This window comes from Vipera berus, assembly GCF_964194415.1.
Source record: "Vipera berus genome assembly, chromosome: 10".
NCBI lineage: Eukaryota > Metazoa > Chordata > Lepidosauria > Squamata > Viperidae > Vipera > Vipera berus.
The window spans coordinates 12,472,059-12,491,333 of record NC_138213.1 but is presented as its reverse complement, the minus strand read 5'-3'; the positions used below and the strand labels follow the sequence as shown (position 1 = coordinate 12,491,333).

Sequence of the window (19,275 nt, the reverse complement as noted above, 5' to 3'; positions counted from 1 at the left end):
ACTATAGAAATGCCTGCACTCCATTTCCAACACTCATTTGTGATTTTTAAAATTTATCCATTTACTTGGCAAAACCTTAAAAGAGAAGGCAGGAAACAGATAGCCAATGCTTTTTTTAGGAAAGTAAACTAAATAACTAACTAAGTAAGGGGATTTCTGGCAATGCTTTTTCAGGAGGCTATTAAATTTTGTATAATGTTTATATCCCAAGATTTGAAAGGAAAATGAGACTAGTCCAAGAATCTAGGTCTTATTTCAGAGAGAGAGAGAGAGAGAGAGAGAGAGAGAGAGAGAGAGAGAGAGAGAGAGAGAGAGAGAGAGAGAGAGAGAGAGAGAGAGAGAGAGATCTACATGCCATAAAAATGTCATCTCTCACATGCTGCTGCAGTGTATTCATTAAAAACATTACTTGGAGCTTTTCCCATGTTATTCCATTCCTGGCTGGCATAATTTTACTCTGGTGGCATATCTGATTAAAAACAATCACAATAAACAAGAATGCATGCAGATTACTCACCATAAACAATTATCCCTCCCCCCCCTTTCTCTTTCTTCCCACCCCGCTTTTCAGGAGACTAACTGATAAATTACAATTGCTGATATCTTTAGCTTATTCATTCCAAGAAAATAGGAAACACACAACAGAGCGGTCAAAGACCAAATAGGAAAAAAGGGAAAAAAAGGAAAAAAAAAGGAAAAAAAGGACAATTACTTACTTTCTTCCATTGCTACAATGGTTATATTATGCCACGTGCTCGTTTCTCTGTCCAACGGTGTGCCCAAGGTTATCTTCCCATCTTGGGTGTTAATGTTGAATTGTCTCTCAAGGTCAGTGTTCCGATCGATGGAAAACCTAGAGAATAAAGATCCTTATTAAATTATTTGCTTAAATACTTTTGCCTGCTCTGAATAGCACTGCTCTCATAAACTGACAAATCCATGTTTGGCTGAATAGCAGCTTTGTAGCCTCCATGGATTCACTGATCTCAATAATGGTATAATTCATAATGCCCAATAAATTAATTAATTAATGAAAGAAAGAAAGAAAGAAAGAAAGAAAGAAAGAAAGAAAGAAAGAGGATCAGGAAGCAGAATTATAGTCCACGGAGTAATTAGCTATATGCTCTCAGCCTGAAGGTTAGAAGCCGTCACTAAGATCAGTTGATAGCAGTCTTCTAAAAACTACTGCGAATCAAGAGTTAATTAGATGATCCATCACTTTTATTGGACAGCTCCTGTTGTATTTCATCACCACTGCTGATAATTCTGTCAATACAATAAGGGGGAAGGTTGTTTTGTACATGTCTCTGTGTTTTAAAAGATGCAGCAAGCACTCCAACAAAAACGGTTTCATGGTAATTAGGTAAATATGTCATCTCTTTATGCTGTAAACCAATTCTGAAGACAATAGCTTAAAAAAAAAACAGCGATACCTTTTCACGGGTAAAATATTTTTAAAAGCTGAAAAATGACCATTTTTTTGAACTGATTTCATTGGTGTCTTGCAAAACAACTTTGATCTGATAGCAGAGCAAATGAAGAAGGTACAGGTGCATTTTGCAGCCTAAACACAGAAAGCCAATTTGACAAAGCTAGAAATCTCAGTAGTAAATTGTTCAAATGGTGCATTAAACAAAATGGTGATTTAGAACTCCCTGCAAATTCTTCAAGAAAGCTTTTACGCCGGTCCATTTTCATGGAGTTGTTTTATTAATGCATTACTTGCAAAAGAAACCAAACTGGCAAATTAAACCTTTGGATTTCTGACAGGCTATGCAGAGAAGGCAAGAGAAAGCAAGAAGAAAAAATGATATAGTATAGCAACTACAGCTTTTATGGTTCCATTAAATCCTAAGGGAGAAATTAAATCCAGAAGCATATTTAGTATCATTCTAAAGTGTGACATCTCAAAACATCACACTAATTTTTTTGCATCTATCCAGTATTCTTCCTTACCATGCAACTATTAATTAGCATTAGTAATCTCATGCCATGACTCAGACTGTTGAGCACATGAGGGATCTTTGGACAAGTTTTTATCTTCAAATTTTGTTCTGACCTGATTTGGATCTCTCAAGAAAATGCATTGCATCACAACTTGGTTATATGGTCAAAATACATTTTGTCATACACAACTAAAAGGAAGAAAAGGAAAAGGAGCAGCAGCAATCATAAATGTATGCCCCAATAACTAAATACCACACAGAATAAAACCCGCAATTTATCCTTGTAAACATGGTAAACTGAGGGTATTAAACATGGAGCTTCAAAGCCATAAGAGCCAACAACAACAACAATAATAATAATAGCTAGACTACAAACTAATAAGCATTAATTACAATTTTAGTGCTTTTAAACCTTAGGTGATCTGACTGTAAAATGTAATTTGAGAAAGTGGTATTATTATTATTATTATTATTATTATTATTATTATTATTATTATTATTATTATTATTATTATTATTATTATTATTATTAAAATGGAGACAGACATGAAAAGTGTTGCAACCACAACCTGCCTCTTCTGGTACAGAAATATTCAATTGCTGGAGGTTTTTAAGAAAAGATTAGACAACCTTTGTCCAACATAGAATAAGGACTCCTGTCCTGGGCAAGGCGGGTGTTGGACTACAAGACCTCTAAGGTCCCTTTCATTCCTATGATTCTAAAGAAAACATATGGTCTAGTATTTGGATTAAATTTGTGAATTTATGAACCACCAGAAGCTCTTTCAAATTGCTGTGGGTGGACCCTTATGCAGAATACATTGTGTCAGCTGCAGCAGTGTTGTGCAAGGCAATAAGGCGAGGTAGACATGAAAGATGGAAGGTCCAGCCTTCCTTCTTGTACAGGTTGCTGTACAAATAGCAGCAATCTGTACAGAGATCAAATGCTGGCATGAGTCTTGGGTAAACTAGCCAACAGCTTCCCTAATAATTCAAGAGAGACATAACCAGGGCATGAACCAACTGCTTACCCATCTTGGTAGTTAAGAACTATGGTTCCTTTGAATATTCATGAAATGGAAATTAGCACTTTTCATTTTTCAATGGAACACTTTAAAAGAAACCTCTAGCTGAAGCCTTGAAGGAAGAGGAAAGAAAAGTAGAGGAAGGGAGATGACACAGCCAAGATGGACTACAATAATGTCTGTCTTCTGTTGGCTTTCATGTTCTATTTAGGGCCGTGGAGGCCCCTCCAATCAGAAATTCTGCTTAGACTTTGAAAAGAGATGCCTATGCTACATCATTCAGAGCGGGGACAAAAGAATAAATCTGAAAACCGTCAATATAGATGCAATAATTGAACTGGAAAGATGAAATCAAGGAGCCTGGCAGAAAAGTTTATAGAGAAAACAATAAGGGTCCTAAGAATAAACCAGAGGAATCCCCAGGGATAATGGAAAAGATTAGATGATTAAACCATTTCACAAAATCAGAAAGACCCAACGAAATAACAAGGCAGCTCCTGTGTCTTACCAACCCTGAGCCTATCCACATATAAGGAAATTGGCTTTGTCCTGAACTTCCTGTAGGGAGTGATCAATGAATGAAATTTTCAAACACTCATGAAACTGAGATTTGATTGTAAATATGCCAGTTAAATTGCAAGCTTTCTGAAGACAAAACAAAACAGGATTCTCTTGTGCTCACTTTTCAGTTCAGTTTAAGCCCCATCAGATACATTTTAGAATTATTAAATAATGCGTGTTTAGAAAGATCACAGGAACAAATGAATGCTAAATAGGCAATTCTTCCGTTAAAATGATGAACTCCAACTTACAGCTGGAACAAAAAGTCATATTTTAATCAATTTTATTTAGTAACATAAAGAAATGCGTCCCTGGACAGATTTCAAGCTATAACCCCTGAAGCTCTTTAAATAGAAACAAAACTGGAGATTTGTGAAGTTTTCTGCATTGATTTTCAACAAGCTCTTCATGAGATCAAAATGTATTAAAAAGTAAAATCCCCCACCACCAAAAAAAGTGTATAGGTTGCCAGAAAGAAAATGTTTCCTTCCTCTGACTTCAGACCAGTATATATCATATACAACAGATTTGGTAATTAGGGGAGGAAAGCTATGGCAAATCTAGACAGCACACTAAAAAGCAGAGACATCACTCTGCCAACAAAAGTGCGTATAGTCAAGGCTATGGTCTTCCCAGTTGCAATGTATGGCTGTGGAAGTTGGACCATAAAAAAGGCTGAGCGCCAAAGAATTGAGGCCTTTGAACTCTGGTGCTGGAAAAGACTCCTGCGAGTCCCTTGGACTGCAAGACAATCAAACCGGTCAGTCCTAGAGGAGATCAACCCTGACTGCTCTTTAGAAGGCCAGATCCTGAAGTTGAAACTCAAATACTTTGGCCACCTAATGAGAAGGAAGGACTCACTGGAGAAGAGCCTAATGCTGGGAAAGGTTGAGGGCAAGAGAAGAAGGGGACGACAGAGAATGAGGTGGCTGGATGGAGTCACTGAAGCAGTAGGCGTGAGCTTAAATGGACTCCAGAAGATGGTAGAGGACAGGAGGAACGTTGTCCATGGGGTCGTGATGGGTCGGACACGACTTCACAACTAACAACTATTCTTTTTAATGAGGATATTGTCAAACATCTAAGCAACGTATGAAGGGTTTTTTTAATCAAATGGAGGGAGAGGAATGGAAATAATAATTTAGTAATTAAAAACTTTTGAAATTGCTTCAATAATGTCACAGTTTATTGAGTAGTGGTGGCTGGATGTGAAAACTGAGTTTGCAGGAAGTGGGTGGTGAGACATATTTCTTCAGTTAATGGTTCAGACATATAGCACTAGCTGTATCACTTAGACTGATACACCACTTCACAGTGCTTTAAAGCACTGTTTATAGAGTCAGTATGTTTGCTACCAACAATCTGGGTCCTCCTTTTACCCACCTTGGAATGATGGATGGCTGACTCAACCTTCAGCCGGTGACACTCAAACTGCTGAACTGCTGGCAGCTGGCAGTCAGCAGAAGTAGCTGCAGTACTGCATGCTAAACACTGCACCACCTCGGTGCAAATATCGATTTGAATGTGACTCGCCTTTTTATTCATTTCCACCAAAATAGTGTCTTGTATTGAGGTAAATTAAAGTGTTACAACCAAATCTGAACCTTTCCAGCCTTTCAGCGTTCTCCTGCTGAGAAGTGAATCACCATGTTGATACTGTAAATCACTGTATCTCAGCAATGCCAGCCAGAGAGGAGGGCATTCTGCTAGGTATGACTGAGATAAACAGCTACAGTTCGGGAAGGCATAAAATATTTTATCTAGGATTTTAGACCCTGCTGTGTATTAAGAAAATGATTTACTTTTGCCGAAGATGAAATACCCTTCAGGACTCTATATAGGGGGGTTGTGTACATACACACACACAAATATATATTTTTTTTCCTTAAAAGAAAAAAAAAAGAATGCAGAAAGACAAGATCCAAGAACCATTAGTCACCAAAGTTTTGAACGAAACCAAGCACAAGTTTGGAAGTGTGGAGAATGTCCCCCTTTGAATTCCACAAAGAAGTGTGGGAAGGTATAATATTAAAACAACACGAAGAATATAATATTTCCAAAAATTAAACTGACTGACATGAATCCATGGCTTTAATGTGTGGATTAGTACTTGGTTCTTTTCCTTAGGTCTGAGATCCCCAACCTTTTGGGCACCGGGACCGGTTAGGTGGAGAGAGGTTTTTTCCGCAGACTGGAGGGCGCATGGTTTTGTGTGCTGCCTGCATCCCATGGATGGGGCTTTGCTTCTTTGTGTGGCCCGGTTACTGTCATGCCACAGACTGGTGCTGGTCCACGGATCAGGAGTCGGGGACCCCTGCTTTAGATGATGCCCTTTTCCAATTGTTCCCACCTCACTATACCATGCAGACCCTTGGTGGAGCAGTGGGCTAATGCCTCCTTAAGTGACACCAGCTGCCTGCAATTAGTGCAGGTTCGCATCCCACCAGGCTCAAGGTTGACTCAGCCTTCCATCCTTCCGAGGTAGGTAAAATGAGGACCCAGATTGTTGGGGGCAATTAAGCTGACTTTGTAATAATGCCGCTTGGGGTGTGTGTGAAAGCCCTAACAAGCAGGCATATACATAGAATGAAGGCTACTGCTAAGCTTGTAAGCCGCCCTGAGTCTTCGGAGAAGGGCGGGATATAAATGGAATTAAAAAAAAATCACCAGAGGTCTCCTCAGCTACAAATTACATTTTTAAATGGACCATAAATATTTGAGTTTAAATTGATTTTGAATAAAACCATGCCAACATGCCTACAGCTAAGATCCTTGGTGCTCTTGAGACTTGTTGATTTCTTGGGAGATGTTTCATTAGCCCAACTAGGTAACATCATCAGTGCTAGTGCAGCTAATGTAGGCCCAGAGAACACCAAGGACTCCTCATTTCAATCCTCAGCTGCAAATATTTTCCTTTACTGGTACATTTCAGTATTGTCAACTGCCAGGGAAATCAGGAGATCCAGGCAGTTCAAATGAGTATAAAGATTTATTGTAAGTTTAAGCTCTCTACAAGAATCTGAACTACTAATGGTCAAGGAGAAATAGTGGGAGTTAAGAATAGAAAGGAATTCAAGGCTGGCTGGACTTAGATCACTAAAAGACTCATGACTGATGACACATGTAACGTTTACCTTGGGTCATCTCCTACAAGTATTTAGCCAACTTTGAGATTCTAATATGTCCACTCTTTGGTTACCCAGGTTCTTTATAAGCAACAGGGCTGCATAGCAAGTTGGATCTTCTCTCCAAAAAATACTTCAGAGCATACAAAAGGATGAAAACATCCCAGCTGTATCTGTCCCCAGGATTATACGATTTGGACAATGAATCTCAAGCACCAAACTTCCATATAGTTCGCTTCATAAAAGGAAGCTGGAAATGACTAGATTATTTTGTTAAACTGACAACTAACTCCTGAGATATGTTTATTTTCATGAGATTTGAGCAAAGCATTTAGAGAGAACTGTCAAACAGAAAGTCACATGAAATAGACATATTGATGAATGAATTGAAGAAAGTAGAATTAAGACAAAAACAGAACCCACTTTGGATTTAGACTAAAAGCTGGAAACTGGGTAAACAACTGGACTTAACAGATGAAATTGTACCAATGTGTTGTGGGGATGAAGTTTGCTAATTAAAAAAAAATTGAAAAAGGTAATAAACTAGATAAGATGCTGGTTTAGTAACTGCAAAAAGAATAAGAGCAAATTATTATTATTATTATTATTATTATTATTATTATTATTATTATTATTATTATTATTATTATTCACAAAGTTAATCAGATGTTTAGATTCTTTGTTTATCCATCTCTCAAGTCTTTATTATGATGATGATGCACACAACAATGTGTAATTCTTAGACAAATTGTCTTGAAATAAACCTCTGCCTCCATTTCTCTGGAGCACTTATAATCTATCAATATCACTATTGGGATATAAAGTATAGTGAATAGCCATAAGGTTTTTCTTCAGTCCAGACTGTCCAGTTCAGCTTGTGTCCTGTTAATAATTCTAGCACCGTTTTATATTTTGCCAGATATTGACAACTTTGATGTTATTTCTGACATTCACTTTTGTCTTTAGCAATTTTCTCGCTCTTCATGTACTCAAAGACACATCTTTGCTAATCACATTTTTGACTTGTCCATGCTTGATATTACCCAACTATGAAATGTGCACATAATTGTAGGTTTTGTCCTGATGGCGCCTGGTGGTTTGGTTATTGGCATTTCAATTCTATTACTGTTTGTGATTTCACACCGCTTTGTTGCTACTGTAGCAAATTTCTCTAGGCCAAATTCTATTGCTGTATCTGTGCTGAAAATTCTCACAGTGCTTGTCAATGATTGGATTTTCAAGTTTAGATTTTCCAAAAAGCTTCAGATTATACATATAAAGCAAATGTGAGATTTTATTAGCATTTAACAAATTAACTTTTATTTTCTTCACAATCACTGAAAGTATAATCACAGCAAAAGCAATTAGAAATAATAAGGGTGGTAATGAGTCACCTGGTAGATGCCTCTCCTAATGTTGATAAGCCCATATTTTTCATTTCCAGCCAGCAATTCTGTCTTCCACTGCTTTTTATTGACACCAGTTGTTTCCAAAAAATTGATGGCTGAACTACGCGGAAATGAATCAAACACATTGGCACAATTGCCTCTAGTCTGATTGAAATAGCTGATTTTACTTAAATGGGATGATTTGTGCTTCATAGCATTCAATTTTCCAAGCTAATGCTGTTATTTGTTGATTTATGATTTATAAAGCTTCTTCAACTTTTTCTGTCGCTAAGCCAATATTTTGTTTTAATTAGGCTTGTCCTGAACCTATATTTTTTTGCTCTTTCACATTCCTTAAATTACTTGCATCTGACCTTTAATAATAATAATAATAATAATAATAATAATAATAATAATAATAATAATAATAATAATTATTATTATTATTATTATTATTATTATTATTATTATTATTATTATTATTATTATTATTATTATTATTATTATTATTATTATTATTATTATTATTATTTTGGTCTCCAGACTCATCTTTCACTTTGGTCTGAATATAATTTTCCTTTATTTTATTTTATTTCTTTTTTTAATTTCAATACCCACTATTGTTGTATTGCAGGCAAGCTGACTAGTCTGTTCAATAGATGTTACTCCTTGCAATTGTCTTATTAACATCCTGCATTAGAGATGCCAGGTTGTTTTGGGACACTACTTTCAATGCAGGCAGTCTTTATCTTTCTGTGAGTAGTTCTGCATACAACATATTTTTCTCTTTTAATTCTTTTTTGCCTGGAGATCAGTTCATAGTTTGTTTCAGTACGGGCCTGTACTGGTTCTGTTGTTATGACTTCTTCTATGTTATTATTTCTGTAGTTCACACCAGCTATTTCCTCTATATTTCCAACTGTTGTTCTTTCAACTGTTCTAATATTGTTTTGGATCTTGCATATTCATATTTTTTTTTTCTGAATCTCTTCCAGTTGTGCATCCCTGAATAATTTATTTCTGATAATCCTTTGATCTACTAATAATTGCTCAGTGATAGTTGATTTTGGATAGATTCAGATCATCATCATTCTTATTTCTATTTGGAATGGCAACAGACGTGTTTCAACGATGGGAAAGGTAATAAATCAATTTGTTAAATATTATTTTACATTATATATTAAGCAGTTACTGAATTAGGAACAGATGGAAGAATAACTAGCTATGGTTCAAGTTATAAATTTAAAAGAACAATAAGAGGAAGTTTGCAATACGTCAATTATTGAACCGGAAACATCTGTCTTTCAATCATCTCTGGCAACCATTTCTGATTTGTTTCAGCATGTTCTGCTAAGAAAAGCAAAAAAGGGAAAAAATAACCCATGTCTAGATTTGTGTACTAAAAAGGGCTATGAAAGTAAGATGACTTACAATAGGTTACATTGATAACTACATATTTTGGGATGCTCCAGGTAAAATTTATTTAGAAGCAAAGCTGCATACGGATATTGATTTTTTGGACAATAGGTTTCCCCTTTCTTGATCTTTTCCATTCATTCTCCTGATGTCAGTTTTCTAGCTCACTCATCTATCTGTGCTATCCATCTCTCATCATATCCCTTGATAGTACTTTTAAAATCATGAAGAGACATTGGTGATGATTTAACAATATTAATGAAGGCTATAGAGCAGCTAAATTATCCAGAAGAGAACTTGGCATGCTAAGAAAACAACATTATATCTAAAAAAACATTTGTCCTGAAGTGTATGGAATGCCAAATCTGCACTAAAAGTAAACAATCACAAGATTGTGCTCTGCTTAATAATATAGGAGTCTATAATAGCATAATGTACATGCTTCAAAAATTATTTGAAACACATGTTTTGGATCTTGCACAAGGACAATCTCTCTTGCCCCTAAAATATTCTGACTTTTCACAGGGTTCCAGGTGAGCCTGGGCCTGGGAAAGCCCTCACTGCTTTAAAGGAATCTATTAAATAAAATGAATTTGTAGGAGATTACCAGGAAGAGCCTGAAAAAGGGGGGGAGGGTCTCAAGATTGTCATCAATTTAGAGTCACTTTGCACCCACAAGAGAGCTAAGTTCAGCCCCAATTGGATTCCACTAGGAATTCTACCATCATTTTGCCCTGGCTGTTAGTAGTTCAGATTCTTATTTACAGATAGCTTGAAATAAACCTGTATTCACTTTGGACCCTGCCCTGTCTCCTGATCTTTTTTGTGCCTGACAGAACTGAACTTAAAGCATTGGCTTGCTCAAAGACCAGAGATCAGCAAACAGGAAAAAAAAACCCACCACCCTAAAGAAATGCAGGCTATAAGCATGATAAGCATTATAAAGGCTGAATCAGTATGCATATCAGACAGAATCCAGATGAGAAAGGGGAGACACACATGCAAGTTTTGCATATTTAATTAAAACATGTGAAATGCCATCATACATGGTGGATTTTGTGGGGCAGGAAATACTCACATGGCATAAATAGGGTTATTGGCACAGGAAGATATATATTTTCCAATAACCAGTCGGGAATTTCTGCCTCCAATTTTTTTCCTCTTGTGACTTAATAACTTGAAATTTCTTATCTGATTAACCACCAGCCTTGTATAATCCTATTGCACAGATGGCGGCTTCAAAGAATTTGGTGTAGGCCTGCACTCATAAGGCAAAGAAACATTTCCAAAGCAATTAAAAATGAAAAAGTGCCTAAAGGTGATGGATTTAAGAACTTTTCCTTGCAACATTTTCTGATCATCCTGAATGTTTATGCAGATTTTTTTTTTAAAAAAGCAGCATCTTGAAGACCAGCAAATTTGATCTGTGGCATATATTTTCTTAAGCCAAAAAAATCAGGTGCACTTGATAGCCATTATATATAGATTTCAGATAAGGAGGAAAAGGAGAGAGAGAGAAATGGAGTAGGTGGATCTTCAACACAGTGCCCATGGACATTAAACCATTTTACACACACACACACACACACACAGAGAGAGAGAGAGAGAGAGAGAGAGAGAGAGAGAGAGAGAGAGAGAGAGAGAGAGAGAGAGAGAGAGAGAGAGAGAGAGAGAGAGAGATATTTTTAATTATATTTAATATTCAAGCTAGTATACTGCAAAGCAAAACACCAGCCTCCAGAATCATTTTTATATCAAAGCGTACCCTTGGGTGTATTTGTTCTGTTAGACTTATTATTTCATGCAATCAAAAGTTTCTTGGCAGTTCACAGTATGACCAAAAGAACAATACAATAAAAGACCTACCAGATATCATTTAAATTATTTCTAAGGGGGGGAAAACAGCCCCTCTTAAGGCAAAACAAACAAATGGATTACAGTAGCTGCATTTTCCAACAGTAGTACAGTTAGGAAATAAAAACTGTAGGACTACACATTTCTATTTTATTTGTAAATGTGGCCACTAGCTGGATAGTGGGGGTGGGTAGGAGAATATAAGTACAAACAATGAGTATCCAGGGAGGCTATAAAATATGGAACAATCTTATTCTGGCAGAAATCTTTTATAGCAGGTTTTTTTTTAATTGTTTGTTCTTAAGTTTTATAGCATGCTCAGTAGTCCTAAAAAAGCTGGGTGTAGGAGGAGCGCAGAACCTGGGACTGGAGTTAAAAGAGGGAACAGCCTAGTATCCCTACATAGCCACAAGTGGACTATGTCAAGCCTCCCTTGAATCACATTGACTCTTATCTAACTTGAGGCCAGTGCTAACCCTTAATTGAGAAGATCCCTGCATAGACACAAGTAGCAATAAAGTTGGATTTTCACATGTGGACCTGGTCTTTCAAGCTTGACTCTGGGATCCTAATTATTTTTTAAAGTATATTATTCATCTTTCGTTTTATTCCAGAGCAAATCTTTGAAGACCATATCATTTGAAGCTTGCAAAATACATTTTATATATTTTTCCACTCCCTCAGCCCTCAAAAGGTCTGACACAACAGAGGGGATACTGTGAGAAATAGAGGCTTCACAAGAATATTTACTCATTCATTGGCTATTAATTGCCTTCATTTGTTCACTTGGCTCAAAATAAGGGAACTTAATGGTTTGATGGTAAGGAAATCCTCCACTGCCCACCAAAAAAAAAAGTATTTATTTTTCAGGAATTATTTCTCTTTTGTTTCTCCCTTCCTTCTTCGTTCCTTCATGGCATTCAGAATGACCAAGCTCAGAGACTGTGCAATGGTTGTCCATCAGATGAAATAAAACCATTCTTATCAATGTCATCTTAAATCCAGAATGAAATTCAGAAATGAAAATGCTGAACAGTGCATTTTTGTTAATCCCCTCCCCTCCCCCCCATAAATACAGTCTTAGGGTCACTTAAAAAAAAACAACAACCAAGAAATGTAAAATGATCTTTCTCTGGACCTGGAAAGATATCAGATGCCAATCAAGCATGGGTATGATAAGAATTCCATAATGCTACACTTATTATAAAATTAAAGAAATCAAAATAGTTTCGATCTAGTCTTATAAGAAGAGGAACACTGGATGTTTATTAGAAAATTTATGAACCATAATTCTGAGAGATTTTTTTTTTACAGCAGCCTTGACGCTTAACTGTCTGGTACAGTTAAACAAAATGGCGTAGTATGCAGAAGTTTACTAACCGAGGAAACAGTATTTCTAGGTCAAAATTCCTCTTACTTGAAAATCTAGAGAACTGTGGACTGAGTTGACTTGACTAGATGGAGAAATGATCTGACTAAATTTAATTCCTAAGTTCTCCACAGAGGGGGAAAAAAGCCAAACACAACTGGAGATTGGAGACGATCTCCCAGGTATAATACACATTAAGCCCTTTCTTCAGCAGGAAGAACTCTTTTAAAGCAGGAATACCTTATAGAGCTTGAAGATCCATCTGGATCGTGGGCGGTCACCTGACCAATCACGGAGTTAATAGCAGCATTTTCATGCACTTCCAGTAGATACGTTGGTGATGAAAAAATGGGGGGTTCATCAGCATCTTCCACTACAATTTTTAATGTTGCTGTATCTTTGAAGGGTCCCATGCTGATGAAACGTGGATCAATATAGGCATTAGCTGCTTCTATCTTCAGGGTATATGAATTTTTGGTCTCAAAATCCAAGGGCTGTTAAGAATGACAAACACAAAAGCTTTTCCTAGATGATCACAACAGCAAGAACAAGACAATGCAATGCTGACACATCTGGTTCCCCTCCTTTTCTTGACTTTTAATGCAATCCCTTTTCCCTTTCTTTTATCATGGCCGCAAACTTCATGAGTCTTTATTAATGTCTCATTTATTTGGTAAGCTTCAGTGAAACCCCACCAAATTGGAGATTTGCTGTCTCTGTTTAAAAGTACTTTTTTGTTGTTTTTTTTAAGAAAAACACATATAAAGGTTTTTCACTTGGCATTTTGCCATTTTCTTTCTTTCTTTCTTTTTTTCCTTTTCTTTTTGCTATGGAAAGATTTTTTATTGCTAATGACTTAGACTGAATATTAATCATTCAGCTAATTGTCATTCTGTTCGCTGTAGTTAAGGAGCAAAGAGAGAGAAATGAGCAAGTTTCATGTGGCATAAGAATTCTATTGTTTAAAGGAGTGTGTGGGGAAAAAACGGGCTGAAGATATTGTTCTTTGATTAAGATTGAACAAGTCAGAACAATTGAGATCTGGTTATATGGGGAGATGAACATTGCGGTATCAAAATTTATAAGAATAGTTGTGTATCATAACCATCAAGAGATTTTTTAAAAATATTTCTCTTGAAGCTTAACTTTCTGGTGCTGTTAAACAAAGCAGCATTGGAAGAATGGAAAAGTTTTCAAGGTGTGCAACAGATATTTAGCTTTGCTTGGGATTTAACACATTAGTATTAATAAAAATGGAAGCATTCATGTTTGAGAGGCAAGAACGAATAGTACATATAATGGGAAAGACCTCTGCTGATAATCCCTACAAGTAAAAACAACAACAAACCTAAGCTTAGAATTTTATCTTAATGGCATAAGTGAGTTTCAAAATTACATTTAAAGCCCACATTTAAACATATCCCATGTTCTTTTCTACTGGCTTAAGGAGATCTCACTATTGGTTTAATAAAACTTTATAGTTGGTCATTGATAGCACAGCTTGCAAGGAAATTCTGTGGCTGAAGCTCAAAGAATTAAGGTGAATATAATTTTAATTATTGAGAAACTGATGGGGTACAGCTTTAGAGGGTTAAGCAATGTATTGATCCTTTGTTTTCATAAAGGTTTAGGTCTTCTTATTAGAATCACAGGTTTTGGAGACTTACCTTGAAGAAAAGAGTTGTTAAGTGCCTAAGTGCACTGAAGATCTGAATAATTATGATATATTGTTGTTAGTAAGTTAAGTGATCCATAACCTGTCTCTTCACATTTGCTCCTGAAACACTAGAGTATAGGTCTGAACTCTTTAGTATTATGCTTAGTAACAAAGTCAGCCAGATGTTTAGATTGGATTTGGCATTTTTATCTACCTATCAACTTCCCAAGGACCTGGGATAGGAAGATGTTGTTTGAAGGGGCTAAAGTTATCGTTGTAGGATATAAGCTGTTCCAAATAAAGTTGCCTTTTGCAATTGATGGATGGTTAGTCAATGCCTATTATGATTATTATGATTATTGTTGTTATTATTATTATTATTATTATTATTATTATTATTATTATTATTATTATTATTATTTCTGAGGGAACACCTGCTGCCGGCATCAAGCTCCCTTCGTCCAGTGCGCTCCCACAGGGAGGGTCTTCTCAGGGTGCCACTGGTAAGAGATTGCCGGCGGACGACACCCAGGGATAGGGCCTTCTCAGTGGGCGCGCCTGCCCTCTGGAACCAGCTGCCCGTGGAGCTCAGGACTGCCCCCGACCTCCGTTCATTCCGCCGGGACCTGAAGACCTGGCTCTTCGAGCTCTCTGGCCCAGGCTGAAAATTTTAATTTTAATTTTAATTTTAATTTTACCTGGGGTTTTATTTGTTCAGGGACGGATATAATTTTTTAAAAATTGTTTTTAACTTTTGTATTTTTTGTTTTAATCACCCTGTAAACCACCCTGAGTCCTTCGGGAAAGGGCGGTATATAAATATAATAAAATAAATAAATAAATAAAATTATTATAGATAGTATTACGAGATGAGAGAGACAGCCCTCAAACAATGGCTGGATATAGCAGCTGATACGTAATTAAGTCAATTGTACATGCTATATGCAAAACGATCTTTGTATCAGGAGTGCCGAAAAGAAAAGGAAAGGAAAGGAAAAGGAAAAAAACAAAACATCAAATTCACAGCATCTCTATAGAGCAAGAGTGATTGGATATTCATATTCACAATTTGCCAATCATTTCAATAGGCCTTGGAGAGAAGCACTTCTGATTGGTTTTGCTCATAAATATTTGAAACATGCAGATAAGAAATAATAATAATAAGAGTTACAAGACACTTTTTTTAAAAAAAAGAGGCATCACCCATTTTATGACCACGCAAGATTAATATCTGCTGTAACTTCAAGAACATTGACATGTACGGATTCCCAACCCAACTCTTTGATGCCTCACAATGATTAACATTTCAAATCTACAGATTTGTCAAGCTTTAGAAAGATATAAAAATTTGCATCACAATGTCCCGTAGAAAGGAAGAAAGAAAAGGAGAAAAGAAACATAGAGAAGCTTAAATCTGCAATGCAAATATAAAGAGCACAAATAAAAATTCCAGAACTCTTTCAGAAAGTCTCGGAAAGCTTAAGTATATATTCATATTTTCATATCTTTTTTTAAAAAATCAGCACAGTTTTTGAATCTAGTTCCAATGTAACTTTGCCATTTTTGGTAAACACGACAAGCACTGCCTCTCTGCCAACTCAGAAATTACTATGCCTTTGTACTGATGAATAGGTTGCTGGAAATCAGCATATACACAATTTGCCAATCACACAACGGTATCATTTGAACCGTTGCAAATTCTGCGGTAATAAATCATACCAGTTCAAAGCGTTTGTCAGCTTAGTGCTTTAAATGCACAATGTTATTATTATTTAAAGTATATTTGAAATTAAAAACAATAACAGATATGCATCTATTATGTTGTGTGCTAGGTGAAAACTATGTGCTTGATTGAAACCGGGGTTCTTCTAATGAGTGCTGAACACAGTGGAAACTTAAAATCTCTAGAATAAATCACCCTTCCTGAATCTATATAAGAAGCAAATAGTAGTCTCTGATACAAAGTAGAGAAAGGCAGCATTTACTGGTGTTTAATTTTTGCCTGGGCAGAATGCTGCTGCAAGTAGGCTAAGTCACATTTTCAAATGGAGTTCTTTTGAGCGATTTTTTTTTAAAAAATCATTAAACATATCTTAGGCTTATCTTATGGCCTCCATCATGTATTTCCCACTTCGAAATGACAAAAGATGAAAATTCAGAAGTGGAATTGGAAAGGAGCACTATCTGGCAACCCACTGGTCCTCTGCATCAAAGAGGAACAAATCACAGTGATAATCATGATAATTTTGCACTCATGTCAAAAGCACCAAGGAGCTTCCGGGTTGAAAGGATTTGCCAATGACATCACCGTTGCCCTGGGGGCTCCTTTCTTGTCCCCAGCAGGAGCCGGAGAGAATTAGGAAAGAGTATATTGTTATTCAGACATTTTTTTAAAGGAACTTAACAGATTATTATAAAATTACACCCCCTTAGTCTGTGTGATATCAGGACTATGGTCTTGCATTGAAACTTGTTGGATGGACATTGGGAGCAAGAGAAGGACATAGGATACAGCGTACTGGAATTTACAAACACTGGATTTGGTGATGGCTTTCAAGAGAATTACTAAAATCTACATATTTGGGATATGGGATGCTTATGATTATTGCTTCTCTGTGCATCTCCAAGATTATTAGAGACCATATCCCTCAAGTAACAACTGATGGAAAAAAAACAAAAAGGGTAGATCTTCCATAAGTGGAACACAGCTCCTAGGAGCTACACCTGACACATTCATGTAGTTCTATTTTTTCCATTATTCTCTTCTGGGATGTATTTTTGACTTCTCAACTCAATTTACAGTGCATGGACTTCTTGGTGATCTCCCAAGAAATCTATTAAACAGATCCAATCCTGCTACTTAGTCTTTTTGGTACCAATTATGGTAGCTATGAAATCAAATATATTTCTTGAGCTGGTCCATACCTTCTCCAGTCCCCACCCAAAAGTGTGCACCTCTGCTTTGAGAACTGTTTTGGGCATTGCCAGAATCCAGAAACCCATATTTTCTCCAGTCTCCATGCCATTTACCTTTCTTAATCTAATAATTCCTTCCTGAGTCTGAGAGTCAGAGGTGATCTCAAAGATATCCATTCCATCTCCTTCAATAATGTCATAGGATGACTTTGCATTCTCACCAATGTCCAGGTCATTTGCTTTGACCCTTCCTATTGCTTCGCCGACAGCAATGTCTTCCAATACTGAGAAATGATACAAACCTGAGTGAAAGTGAGAGTAAGAGAGATGAAAAGAACAACAATATACCAACAACCTGAAGAACAGTAGAACTTATAACATCACCCATTTTCTTCCTGTTCTCTATTTCTTAAATGTGGCAGTTTAGGATGTTGTCGTCTTTTTTACAGCTTTCTTGGGCTATATGTCACATCATATACAGTGCACTTTGCAACAGGATGACAAATAACTAGGTCTGAGAATGATTCATTTTGTTAGCCCACTTATAACGGATACTGTGAATGCAAAACATTCAGCTATTTTCAGCAACAAAATGAAAAGGAAAAAAGAAAACATGCAACCTTCCAGATGTTTTGAAAACTCTACTTATTTATAGATCAGCTGCTAAGGATACAAAAGAAATCTAGCACATATTTCTTTTATTTTTAAATCTTATGGTGCACCAAAGTAAATTCCATTATGGCATGGATGACAGAAACATAGAGTTTGATGCTTTTAAACATGTTCAGTTAGAACAAAAAAAGAGAGGAGGAAATGTCAAAGCAGGTTTCAAAGAATAGTGTAAAACCAAGGTATAATTGGAAACAAAAATACTTTTAAAATGAAGTTAAGGCAAATCCTCATTAAAATATAGCATATTTAGTTGGGCATTTCCAGAATAATTCTCTGTTTTATGTTATTGATTTCAGAAATACATTCAGGTGACTCAAGGATAGAGTGTATTTAACATTCTAATGAAATAAGGGGAGGGAGATTGCAGAAGCTAGAAACATTTTGATATATAACGGCCCGGATCTATTACAGTCTTGATGTCAAACTCTGCAAGTGACTCACTAATTCTAATGTACCAGACAAGAGATTTTTCTACAGGACCACAGGAGCAGATGAAACTCCACCCTTGCTAAGAATCTTAACTCATAGCCTTTTCTGTATAACTGGAGAGCAAAACAACATATTAGTTTCACCCCTCCATGGTATCACAGGGGGGAAAAAACAGTGGGGAACTTATATATTGGTGTACTAATTGCTGCAAATTAATTAATGTTTAATTATGGAGCTGAGTAGAGAAAGCAAGTATTGCCAAGAAGATGAATAAGATCTGGAAGATTGTATCTCTTTGGAGACGTTTGGCAAGATATCAAAGGAAGAGTATAAATGTAAAATAAAACAATGAACTATTACATTAGCTGGAATTTGCTCCTTCCAACTGACTATTTTAATTAGAATGTATCCTTTGTTTACCCTCTTTATTTATTTTAGTCAGTCATTCATTCATTCAGCTTGTAGCTACCACATTGAATCAAGCATTTTGCACCAACAATAATATAATAAATCATTCATACTAAATGTAATAAAATCAATAATAATAAAGCCATCAGTCATTCATAGGTGCCATCTCAATTACCATAAGCTAAAAAGCTTCCCATTTTTAGCAACTTTCAGAAATATAATCACTAATAGGAGTTTAGGATTTATGAAATAACGTAGCATGCTGTTTATCATTACCAGTGTAAAATATCCATAATTGTTTCAAATTGTCTGAGATCATTCAAACATTAAAAAAGGGAGATTAAGAATCCTAAACTTTCAAAGAACATTAAACTGAGAATTGCAGAAGTTTCCTTTAAGACCCTTTTCATTAAACTAAGGCTGGTGGAACATTCTAATGGTTTCACCCATTCCTAATTCAAAACACAGGAAAATATTTCTTATTTGCTTAAACCGGTTTCCAACAGAGT

At 36.1% G+C, this 19,275-nt stretch overlaps 1 protein-coding gene across 1 annotated transcript in view; it reads right to left on the bottom strand.

The window, feature by feature from the left end:
- CDH8 (cadherin 8) overlaps positions 1 to 19,275 on the bottom strand; it is a gene marked incomplete at its 3' end in the record, with an annotated part of 198,143 nt that overhangs the window by 61,726 nt on the left and 117,142 nt on the right. Inside the window, exons 5-7 of the mRNA XM_081336154.1 lie at positions 17,372 to 17,559; positions 12,925 to 13,178; positions 717 to 853 (exon numbers count right to left, since the gene is read on the bottom strand). Of these exons, the coding sequence (XP_081192280.1) occupies positions 717 to 853; positions 12,925 to 13,178; positions 17,372 to 17,559 (579 nt within the window). The remainder of the gene's footprint in view (positions 1 to 716; positions 854 to 12,924; positions 13,179 to 17,371; positions 17,560 to 19,275) is intronic.